This window comes from Crocodylus siamensis, chromosome 10 (genome assembly GCF_052110815.1).
Source record: "Crocodylus siamensis isolate JL-2025a chromosome 10, ASM5211081v1, whole genome shotgun sequence".
In the NCBI taxonomy this organism is placed as follows: domain Eukaryota; kingdom Metazoa; phylum Chordata; order Crocodylia; family Crocodylidae; genus Crocodylus; species Crocodylus siamensis.
Window position 1 is genome coordinate 34,419,669 of NC_143404.1, and position 12,366 is coordinate 34,432,034.

At 43.3% G+C, this 12,366-nt stretch overlaps 1 protein-coding gene across 3 annotated transcripts in view; it reads left to right on the plus strand.

Moving 5' to 3' along the window:
* The window catches only part of MATR3 (matrin 3), a 52,370-nt gene that overhangs the window by 19,775 nt on the left and 20,229 nt on the right, over positions 1-12,366 (plus strand). For 2 of the 3 annotated variants that reach the window (XM_090020932.1, XM_090020930.1), the window contains 4 exons: positions 19-60; positions 2,097-2,197; positions 3,886-3,938; positions 9,354-9,479. In XM_090020932.1, coding sequence (XP_089877058.1) covers positions 59-60; positions 2,097-2,197; positions 3,886-3,938; positions 9,354-9,479 — 282 coding nt within the window. In that variant the 5' untranslated portion in view covers positions 19-58. The remainder of the gene's footprint in view (positions 1-18; positions 61-2,096; positions 2,198-3,885; positions 3,939-9,353; positions 9,480-12,366) is intronic. The other variant, XM_090020931.1, reaches the window with a different exon arrangement.

Genomic DNA, 12,366 nt, shown 5'->3' on the forward strand with positions numbered 1-12,366 from the left:
TTTATTTTTTCTTTTAAGATATCCAGAATGGAATCCTGACAGTGATTCTGGACATGGAATGTGAGTAAGAGTGCGTGGTACAAACATAAGCTGGGGTCAGATTAGAAGTAAATAATGCAACACACTGATTTGAAATCAAGCTTAGTATTTTTAAGCTGTGACAGGTTCAGTAGTATTTGAGGAGTACTTGGAATGAATGATTCATTATCTTAAATCATATTTATTTTGCTTTTTTATTACACAGCATAAGAAACTTGTCTTTTTCTTAAATGGGTTTTTCTTTTTTTAACCATTTGAAAGGGAGAAGGGAGAGTTGGTAGAATGGACACTCTCCTGTGTGAATTGTATAGAAAAAATAGATGACCATTTGGAGAAAGCATATCAAATTAGTTTTTACAAAGTCTCGGTTTAATCTGCAGACCTCAGGTGTAATGCAAGAAGAAAATTTATAACAGAAAGAGGTACTGAGTTTTTAACTGTGTGGGTTATTATAATTTTAGTTTTTTTACAGGTGTTCTAAGTATCATAGGCCTATATGTAAGTTTTATCATAGTAACCTTGTACAGTCAATGTCTTTTTATGTAACAGGTTTTCCTAAAATGTTAAAAGAAATTTGTCTTGCAAGAAAACATCTTTATATTACAGTAAATTATGCTAAATCTGAAACTTATTTATAAAATTCCCCAGCTTTAGGGAACTATTTCTCCTGTAAAATGTTTTATGTATAAATGGTTAATAATATTTGTAAACCAGTAAGGAATGTAAATCTCAATCTATGAGATACATACAGTTGACATTTCAGAATATTACTTCTGCAAATATAAATTTGTAAATGGCTAAGGAAAATGTAGAGATCTCATGATCCGTGAGAAAGATGAATAGGGACTTTTTTGTTGTTTTATTGACTAAGATGTGCATGTTTTTAGACTATCCATGTAAAGATCCTATTTAAAACTCCAGGAGACATGCATAGATTTCATTATACTAGAGTTGTTAGGTCCAACATACCCTGCTTTCCAGGTTGGTAGTTCTTAACCTTTTTAGACACAAGACACCCCTTGGAAAATGCCATTTTTTTAAAGCTTTCATTTGGTTTCTTGACCATGGTAAAATAATAGAACAATTCTTAAGATTCAGATCACTCAATCTTATTATGCAAATGACACAAAATGACTGACAACAGGTCAGTGTTTTTGACACTGGGTTTCTGTTTGAAATCTCGGAATTGATTTTGTGTTTATATATAGGTGTTCGCACTCTATAGCATGCTTAAAAGGAGCTCATGGCACCCAAGGGTACTGTGGTACCCCAATTTGAGAATCAGTGTTGTAGGGAGTAGGCTGACCTTCCTAAAAATATTTTTTAATTAGGCTTCTATGTTATTCTAATCTAACATTATATAACTTTAATATAACTTAAATGCCCACTTAATGTTTAGTTAAACTAATAAGTATTAAATTGTACACAAATCAGTTAAAGCTATAGCAGGATATTTCAGTTGTTATTGTAGTAGTTTTACATCTAACTGATACTGATATTATTGGTGTCATGAGTAAGTTTAATGTAGCTCAAGCCAAAGGTTTTTTCTAAACAAAAGCACATGACCTTCAAGCACTGGACGTAGAAATGCATACTGGGAAATAAGTTTTTGGTAAATTCAGTGCTTTCTTTCTAGTCTTGGAAGATCCCAGGAAACTAGATTTTAGTGTTAGAATGTGATGTATACAAAGCGGGGGGGGGGGGTTGTTTGTTTTTAAATCCTCCCTCCTCTTATGAGACAGACTTATGCTTGAAGAACCTTCAGTAGGTGCTTCCCAGTAACTTTTTACCATATCTTCCTGAACTTTAGACGTCCTTACCTACCCATGCTCATCTTTTATGACAGGCTGCAGGGCTTATTTGCCTAAATTTATCACTAAATGTGTGTGCGTGTGTAAATAAAATTAAAAGTGTGATGTTCAGTTAGTTAGAAGTTTTTAGAATTATCCTTTGCTTCAGTCTGGTGAACAGTGGTCATAATTTTGAGGCCAGGTTAAGGAATTATTTTCTTTTTAAGGTTAACACTGCTTTATATCATACCATCTCTTTGTTTCTAGGGGTGATCCTTTTATGTTGCAGCAGTCTACAAACCCTGCACCAGGAATTTTGGGACCTCCACCACCTCCATTTCATCTTGGGCCACCAGGTGGGCCAAGAGGTAACCTGAGAAAACAATCTGAATGCAGCCTTCTCAAATAACAGATGTTTTATCTGGAAAGTTGAATTCCACTGAGCTGCATATTAGGGATGTAAATGTTGTTTAAAAAAAATAGTTTAACCTCCTAGTTTATATTTGTTAAACCAGGGGTTGTGAACTGGGGGTATGTGTACCCCTAGGGGGTACTTGGCAAGGGCACAGGGGGTATGCACAGCTCTTACCTGATGGGGAAGGGGCACCACCGCTGGTTCCATGTGACACACTGGGGTGCCTCCCTGCCTCCCACCCTAGCTCGCTCTCTTGATTGGCCACTGGGCCATGGCCCTCAGCTAATAGCTGACGGCAAGGAAGCACCCATCTGCAGATGGACGTGGGGGCGGGGAAGGAGGGTTTTGCACACAGCAGCTGCTGCTGCTGCCTCCCAGGAGTTTGTGTGTGTGGGGTGGAGGGGATCGGATTTTGCACAAAGCAAATTTCTGGTATACACAAGGTTGTCACATACAAGCAAATTCATACTAAACGAATTTGCATAAAGGGAGACCTGAGTGAACTATTTCCCCTCCCCTCTTCGCTGCTCTTCCCTCTCTCGGTTGCAGTGCTGCCTTCTGATTCCTGCTGGAACACCATGCAACTTCCCCTCCAAAAAAACACTTCTCTGCTAGACTGTACTCACCCAAAGCTAAAGGATAACTGGTCAGCTAACCAGTTATCATTGCAGTTATTGGTAAAACAATCATCTAACCTTTCACATCCCTACTGCGCACACGCACACACACACACACACACACCTTCCCCCCCCCCCCCCCATTATAGGAAATAGATATTAAAAAATGGAAGCCAAAATGTATGTATTGGCTTTTTAAATTTTTTTTTACTCTTTAAAAAAAAAAAAAAAAATCAGGCTGTATATCACTTAAAAATGCCTCAGGTTTTTAAGATTTCTCTTCCTTTAACAGTAAGTTAAGTTAATAACATCATCATTTGTTCCCTTCGTTGCTGCATTTCACGTGGTGTATGCCAATATCGATGGGTAGACATTGCTTTCAGTGTCATGGCAGAACATCTCTTTTGAAAGCACCGCAGATGAATGTTTAAAACCGAACCAGTACTTTCAAAATGCAGTAAAAATATTTCTCTTAACATTTGTAGAACACTTTCTAATGAAATCCTAACTACTTTGAAATTCATTTTGAACTTTAAACTGAGCTACTTGAAAGTTTCATTTAATTTATTCTTAATAAAAGTGGGCTTTTTGATTTAGTGCTGCTATGGGATCATAGCCTTATCAGCCACAAATGAATTCATCAGGCCTCTTACTTGTATACCACAACCCAGAGGTTCAGCAGTTGCCTACTAGGATCATAGTGCTCAAACTGAGTTTTTTATTTTTACAATAAAAATGTTTCAGATCACTTGTGTAGCAGATCTCTTCACTCATCCAAACTGTTACCACAGTGTCTCTTAATAGGACCTTAATATGACTGCTGTGTGCAAGATCTATATCTAAAGGGGGTCACTTTCTCAAAGCTTACAGTGCTTTTAGAATTTTAGTGTCTTCTTAGATTAATAAATTATTTATGTCAGTCTTTTAAACATACGATATTTAAAAAGTGATACAGGTCACTGATATCTACAAAATAAATGGCAATAGTAAACTTACTCCAGCTTCTACTTTTATTTTTTTGAAGGGTCTGGAAATGGAAACATGCAAGGACCAAGGCACATGCAAAAAGGCAGAGTGGTTAGTATTAAGTTATTTGAATCAGTAGTTCTACAAAATGTTAATATAATCCAATGCAAACATCAGATTTTTTGTTTTAGTATGATTTTTATTGAGGAAGTTCAGTTTCTTGGGAAACAATGAGATTTGTATTAATTTGTACTATAGTAGCTTACGCAGGTCTCACTGTCTTAGGTTCTGTGCATGTGTACTTTAAGAGGAAGTGTCTCAGCCAAGATCTGTCTGTTAAGGGAAACAAGGCGGCTTGCCCATGATGGATCTCTGATTCAGTCCAGCTTGACCATTGTAACTGTTTCTAGAGAATTTTTAACTTCTGGGTAATGTGAATGTAGTGCAGAGCAGTAATGACAGTTATCATATAGTGATCTGTTGGTTTTTGGGTCATGGGAGGATAAATGTCACAAGGAGAGGATATAGATTGAAGGATAAAGGCACCCAGGATGGCTGGGAGCTTCTAAGGGGCACAGTATTGGAACTCTAACAAGAAACTTTTCTGACACAATGGAACCACAAGCAGAATGGCAAGAGACCGATATGGCTGTACAAGAAGCTTCTAGACCTCAGATGCAAAAGGAAAGCATACAGATGATGGGAAAAAATGGGCAGGTCACCAAGGAAGCTTACCAGGACATAATAGCAAGAACTTCCAGGGACAAAATCAGGAAAGCAAAGTTAAAGAATGAGTTGCACCTGGCAAAGGAGGTTAAGGGCAGCAAAAAGAAGTTCTGTAAGTATGTTAGCCAGAAAAGAAGGACCAAGGAAGCTGTGGGTCCTCGGTTAACAAGTCAGAGGGAGCTCTTAACCGAAGATGAAGAGACTGTAGAACTGCTTAACTGCTGCTTTCCCTCAGTCTTCACAAAAAATTAAGCTGCAGTCAGACACCTAACATGGACTGGCAAAGGAGATTTCAGAGCCCTTGACAATGGTCTCCTGAACTTGTGAGAACTGGGCAAGATATCAGAGGACTGTAAAAAGGCCATTGGTAGTGGCCCTTTTGGTGGGGGGTAGGGGGGATGAAGAGGAAGGAGGACCTGGGATATTACAGGCTGGTTAGTACTTGAAATTACTGGAATATACTGAAAGGCCATTTGCAAGCTTCTGGATTACAAGCAGCCTGTATGGATTTATGAAAAATAAATTGTCAAACAAACTTGATCTCTGTCTTTGACAAAGTAACAACTTGGGAATAATGTTGATGTAGTGTCTTTGGCCTTCTCATAAACAAATTGGAGAAATTTGAGCTAGATAAAACTACCACTAGGTGGATAGAAAACTGGCTCAATAGCTGCAAGCAAAGGGTAGTTATTAACAGGTCCATGTCAGAATGCCAGATGGTTTCAAGCAGTCTCACAGGAATCTGTCCTGGGCCCAGTATTGTTCATTATGTTTATTAACAGTTTAGATCCTGGCATAGAAAGCTTGTTAAGCAAGTTTGGGAATGACATGAAACTAGGAAGGATGCAAGTGCAATTCTGGAGGATCTCAACAGATTGGAAAGTAGGGCTAGAGCTAACAGGATGAAGTTCAGTGTAGACAAGACAAGGTGTTACATCTTGGGAGAAATTATCAAAAACAAATATAAAATAGGTGACACCTGGTTGGTTGGCAGTACTATGGATAAGGACTTGGGAGTCTTGGTAGGCCACAGACTCAGTACGAGTTGGCAGTATGATGCAGCTGCACAAAAGGCAAATGCAGTTTTGGGCTGCACCAATAATAGGGTCCGCTATAATTCAGGCTCCGGCAGGGGGGCAGAATGGGCTCTGCAGGGTCACTGTAGCCAATTTCATGCGTTTCTCGGGGCAGGCTCTTCTGCGCTTCTGACTGAGGGAGCCCACCGTGGGGCTGATTTATCATTGAACAGCAGCACACAGGGTGTTATTCAGCTGTTTTAAGAAAATAAAGTTCACCGCTTATTAAACAACTTTTAAATAAAGCTCACCACTTAGAATTCTTAATGAAACCATGATAAATAAACTATAACTTTTATTGAGTGCTAACTTTTACGGAATGGTGACCTTTAGGCAAAATCCATGTTAACAATTGAAAGCGAGTGTGGAGCAGCTGCTGACACTTCCTGGCGACAGCCTGTCTTTGTGGATTGAGCACATGGCCATAGGTGGAGAGGGTGACCTCCGCATTCATCAAATTCACGGGGACTGAGGTGCTGTTTTGCCAGTGTGTTCAGCTCTGAGAAGCACTCCCTGACAGAATCCCAGAATGCAGTTGTGTTCATGGGCAGCTGGCACTTTTTGACACTGTTTACATAAGTTGAATATTCCTACTTGTGCTGTTTCTTCCACCCAAGAATGGACTTGAGCAGCTGAGTATCAAAGCTCAGCAGAGCTGCCTGGTTCAGAGAAAAAACCAGGACTGCCCTAAGGAATGAGGCAGCTGCGTTGCCTTGAACCTTGATGGATTGGAGGGATCATAGCTGTAATATTCATGTTTCAGGATACTGCCTGAAACTACCTTTCTCTGCTGGTTTTCCCATTGATGCTTGGAAAGTTCGTGTGATGATACCCTGGCTTCAGCCCATCTTAGTAAGTCCATCACTGTTGCAAGTCTGGTGGATGGAAGGCTGCCACCCCTCAGACAAAGTAAGGCGCTCCATGAATTTTGTGGCATTTTCTGTCACAAAGCCCACATGCTCTTTAATGTTTCTCTTCTCCAGGAGGTCCCATAGGTGGAGCATGCACTGTGTGCCTAATGTGATGTCCAGCTCTGGCCACAAACTTTTGGTAGTAGTGGATGTGTTTGGCATGGTACTGGAAAGCATTGAACCATGACTTCCAGTAGTTGAGCACAAGATGTGGTGGCTCCTCACACTGATTGGCAAGGACTCCCAGTATAGGAGCTTACAGCCAGGACTGTTTGAAGGCTTTCTTCAGGCAGGGCACCAACCTATCTACATCATGGAACTACATGCGGCAGATGTCACTCGCCAGTGGCAAGATGTGTGCGTTGCAGGTGGTGTACAGAGTTGGGCATTGCTCCCTGGAGCACATTGATGAAAGCCTTGCTTGTGTACTTGGCATTATTAGAAAGGAAGGCTGAGATCTTGCTGAAGTCCAAGCTGTAGATGCACAGGCATTCATGAAACCTGTTTCCAAGTGTTGAAAAATTGACACCTCTGGCTGTGTTTAAAAAACAGGGAGGTCACTGCCTGTCCAGGTCCCGCCTTCAAATAAAATGTGCAGCATGTAGTTGTCCTGATTGTCAGTGACTTCATCCTCCACAATACAAATTATCAAACTCTGCCAGTGCAGCTTTTGTGGACTGCACGTGTGAAGTTATCTCCTGTGGAGGATACTAAAGCCTGTTAACTCTTGGAATACTACTCCCATTTAACACATTATTCTTCAAGTAGTGGCTCAGAATCAGGTGGTCAAGCTACTGCAGAGGGATACTTACAGCTGTGAATGCCTCGACAAGAGCAAATGTAGCCTCTTTCCTTGTCAGACTACTTGCAGTGGTTTGCCACTTGTTCTGTTTGAACATCGGGGACATAGTGGTTTGCCGCTTGCTCTATCCTTCGGCCTCTAAAACAGCCTTTCTTTTCTGATGTACTTCAGACTCTGAATGGCGATTTATACTATTTTTCGCTTGCCAGATCCAGAATCACATTACACGAGGAGCCGAAGAATTTGCCACCGGCTGAAGAGTGCCAGCAGGAAACTGCTTCACTCAATCCGTGGCAGAAATTTTCTTTGCTATGTGGCGCGTCTTCACACTGCTCTTGCTCATTTTTTAAGCTTGCACTCTGCAAAATGCTGAAATCTTAGAAATTTAAGGTTGGAAGGGACCTCAGGTGGTCATCTAGTTCAAAACCCTGCTCAAAGAAGGACAAGCCCCAATTATATTATCCCAACCAAGGTTTTGTTTAGCCGGCTAGATGTATTATAAGGGGATGGGAGGGTCCCCCCCCCGCTAGGTGCCTGCCCCCACATCCAGGTGTGGGGTTAGGGGCTTCTGCCCACACTGCACAGGGTCTTAAGAGCTGTGCGTTGTTTTGCTGCTGTGTGGGAGAGGAGGGGAATTTCTCCCTCTCCTTCTCCGCTTAGGGGTGCAGAGCAGGATTTGGGAGACTTGTGCTAGTTGTGTGCTAGGGCTGTAGAGACCTGTGCTGGGCAGGGGGAAATCCCTGTGTCAGGGGTGTCCTGTGTCCCATGCCCAGCTGTATCAAGTATACCTATGCCTGCAGCCCTTAGGGCAGGGGGTACTTACCTGTTCTACTGTGGACAGGGCTCTTAAACTCCCTGTCAAAGTGGGGAATCGAGCACCCTGATAGGCTGATCCCCTGCTGGAGCTCAGCCAGTAGTAGGCTGCCCCAGAAACACGTGGAACTTCCATGTTGTTTCCAGGGCTCTGTTGCCTTTTTCTGTGTTTCAGGTAAATTGTTTTTTGTTTTGTGTTAACTTTTTTTCCCCTGCCCTTCCTCTTCCCTACAGTTTCAGGCCATTTCTGGCCAAAACGGTTTTCTGGGGCTTTGGGGCAAATGCTTTGTTTGAAGTTGGACAGAACTTGGCACTTTACATGAAATTTGTTTAATTTGTACAGCTTCTGCCAGAAATTCTGGTGTTGTCTTTTTTTACCCAATCGTTTATGCAGCGCTCATTGGAGGTAAAAGACCTTTGATATCCTTGTTCAAGGGGATAGTGGAATTGAGTTTTGGTTCTTATCTGTCAAGTGACTAAACCAGAGAGCTATATAGGCTAGTATTCTGTGTCTTAGGCTCTCTTGATATATTATGTGTATTACACAGTTAATTGTTTAATTAATTTAGACAGCCTACAGGTGCAAAGTAACTATCCTGCCATCAAAAGTCGCAGCTTGAAAGCGTGTAATATCTTTCTAGCTAGTTTTTTTTCAGTTCTAATTTGCATATGTAGCAAGGTATGTCCCTGTGGCTGGGAGCTCCATCAGCTAACAAGGCTCCCAGTGGCAGGGGTACACCATGCATTGTCAGTAGCTGGGAGTGTCACAGCCGATGGATGGGACTTTTGAGCTTCAGGACTCGGCTATTGCAGCAGTAAATGGGACACTACCACAACTGAGTGTCCTGTCAACAGTGGGAACTCCCAGACAATTTTGTCATCTTTCAGTGAGGATGAGGATCTCTATTTTGTATGTTCGTAAATTGACAATAGATTATGGCTCCCAAATGATCATTTAGTAGTTGAAGCAAGATCTTTCTCAGTGGGAATCTTTGCAAGGCTGTATGACTTTTATAATGATCCATCCAACATTGTTTACCACTTGAGGGAGGAACCTTTTACCAATATCCTATTGTTTTATCTAATTATAAGTCAAATTAGGGGGTTTGAAGCCCTTTGTCCCATCGAGTTTGTTGGCATGCTGTTTTATTTCATGCTAGTGTAACCCTCCTTAATTACTCCTATTTTCGCTTAACAGGAAACCAGCAGGGTTGTCCACATCATGGATTTCCAGAGGGGGAAAAACTTAAGGTATCAGTTGCTGCAGCTTGTTGAACCTTTTGGAATAATTACAAATCACTTGATTCTCAACAAAATCAATGAGGTAAGATTTTAAGTCATAGATTTCATAGTTGTTTAGGGTTGGAAGGGACCTTAGTAGAGCATTGAGTCTGACCCCCTGTCCTGGGCAGGAAAGAGTGCTGGGGTCAGGTGACCCCAGCTAGGTGCTTGTCCAGTTTTCTCTTAAAGACCTCCAAGGTAAGGGAGAGCACTACCTCCTTTGGAAGCCAATTCCAGATTCTGGTAACCCTTACAATAAAGAAATTCTTCCTCATGTCCAATCTAAACCTGCTCTCTGTCAGTTAGTGGCTGTTGTTTCTATTGTTTCTAGTAACTCCAGGGGGTGCCCTGGTAAACGGAGCATCTCCTGTTTCTTGCTGTCCCCCCCGACAAATTTGTAGGTGACCACTAGATCCCCTCTCAGCCTTCTCAATCTGTCCTTGTAGGTCCTAATTTGTAGGAGGGCTAACCATCCAAGTAGTCGTCCTCTAGACCCTCTCAAGGTTTTCCACATCCTTCTTGATGTGCGGTGCCCAAAACTGAATGCAGTACTGCAGCTGTGGCCGTACCAATGCTGCATAGAGGGGAAGTATCACCTTCTTACACCTGTTTGTGATGCACCTGCTAATACACAATAGAGTGCAGTTAGCTTTACTGATTACTTTGTCACACTGATGACTCATATTCATCTTGGAGTCGACTATGACTTCGAGATCCCTTTCTGCTGCTGTGCTGCTTAGGAAGTCATCTCCCTATCTGTCTGTGTGCTGGTGATTCTTTCTCCCTAGGTTGCAGTACTTTGTACTTATCTTTATCAAACTGCATCCTGTTCTGTTCTGCCCACTTTTCCAACCTGTTCAAATGCACCTGAATCCATTCCCTGCCCGCTAGTGTGTTTACTTTGCCCCATAATTTGGTGTCATCCATGAACAGAGTGCTCTCCATGCCCTCATCTGGGTCACTGATGAGGATATTGAATACTACTGGTCCGGGGATTGAACCTTGGGAGATCCCACTACCCACATCTTTCCAAGTCGATAGCGACCTGTCCACCACCACTCTCTGGGTGCATCCCTTAAGCCAAATTCACCACCCACCTGATAGTGTAATCATCTACCTCACAGCCATTTAGTTTATTTATGAGAATGGGATGAGACACTGTATCGAAGGTCTTTTTAAAATCCGAGTAAAAGACATCAACCTTGAGTCCTGCGTCTAAGCATTTTGTGACCTGGTCGTAAAAGGAAGCCAAATTAGTCGAGCAGGATCTACCTGCTGTGAACCTGTTCTGGTTGCCCTTCAGCATTATTTTTCCTGCTGGACTCCCACAAATGTAATTGTTAATCATTTTTTCAATGGTTTTCCCAAGGATAGAGGTGAGCCTAAGTTGGGCTGGGCAAAATACAGCCCGCGGGAGGCCATTCTATCCAGCCTGCGGGGCCCCTAAAAATTTAGAAAATTATATTCATCTGCCCTTGGTTCCCGTCAAAAATGACAGGAACTAAGGGCAATAGGATACAGGCAAAGCCCAACAGGCTTTCACAACAGCAGGGCCCACTCGGTCCCGTCCCCCACAGCCAGAAGCCCCGGCCTGAGACCACGTGGCTTCCTTACCTGAGGTTCCAGTGTAGGGGGGAAGGGCAGGGAAGGGGCCCAGGGAAATGCTGAGTGTAGGCTGGGAGAAAGTGGCCCCTCGCCTGCCCCATGGCTGGTGCCCCACACTGCAGCTGCTTGCAGCCTGTATGGGGCTGTCTGGAGCAGGCACAGGTAGCCCCAGGCAGGCTACGAGTGGCTGCAGTAGGGAGCGCCGGCTATGGGGCAGGTGAGGGGCTGCTTTCCCCACACCTGCACTCAGCACCAGCTTCTTCCCTGCTGGCGAGCAGGGGGTTGGCACTGTGCGCTGTCCCTGCCTGTACCACAGGGCTGGAGGGCACTGGGAATGAGCAGGTCCAGGAGCCAGTGGGAGCACGGAGCCAGTGCCAACGGAGCCCAGAGCAAGGTAGTAGAAGTGTGGGGTCCCAGCTGGCAGGGGCTCTGTGGAGCTGGGCCAGCTCCCCCCGCTCCCTGCTGGTGCAGCCCAGCCTGGCTCCACAGACCCCTGTCAGTCTATGCCCTGCTTTGGGCCTCACCGGTACTGGCCCTGGGATATTGGTCCCAAGACATTGGGACATTGGTCCCAAGTTGGTGACCAGGGGGTGGGGCTACCCACGTGACCCTCGACAGCCTGCCAAAACTGAGTAAGCGGCCCTCTGCCCAAAATAATTGCCTGCCTCTTCCTTAACTGGCTTAAAGTTACCTGGATTCTCCTTTCTCCCCTTGAATGTCTTTCAACTAATTTTTGGCATTTTTAGCTGCTGTCTGAATTTTTATATCTGAGCAGTATGATTTGCTTCATTTTATAAGAAATGTTGTTTTCCCCGTCTTCGTTTTATAAGAAATATTGTCGCTCCCCGCCCCCAGCCTTCAGACGGAACAGTGAAGATAGCAGTTTACAAATGCTGCAATAGTATAGCTTCAGTTTCTAAAATCAGTTTTAGAAGCAACTTTTTAACTATTGAAATGCAAAATACTATTCTAATGCTGCATTAAATTATGACAAATTATAAACAAAATAAATTACGTGCAGTTAGGTGGGGGACTGACTTTTTTTTCACATAGTGCATTCTACAGTAAAAGCTGTGTTATCCAGCACTTCACTAACTGGCATGCTCTAGTAACCGGCATGCTGGTTGACGCTGATCGATGTGGCAAAAGCAAAACTGGAAGTGGGACTTCCGGTTATGCCTAGTCCCACTTCGGGCCACAGCCTAGGGTAAAGCAGCCTGCACAGAGCCCCCCTCCCTGTCTCCCAGCACACTGACACCAGGAGAGGGGCGGAAGAGGTGGTGAGGTTAATCTGTTATATGGGTGCTGCGGGAAGAGCATCTTTG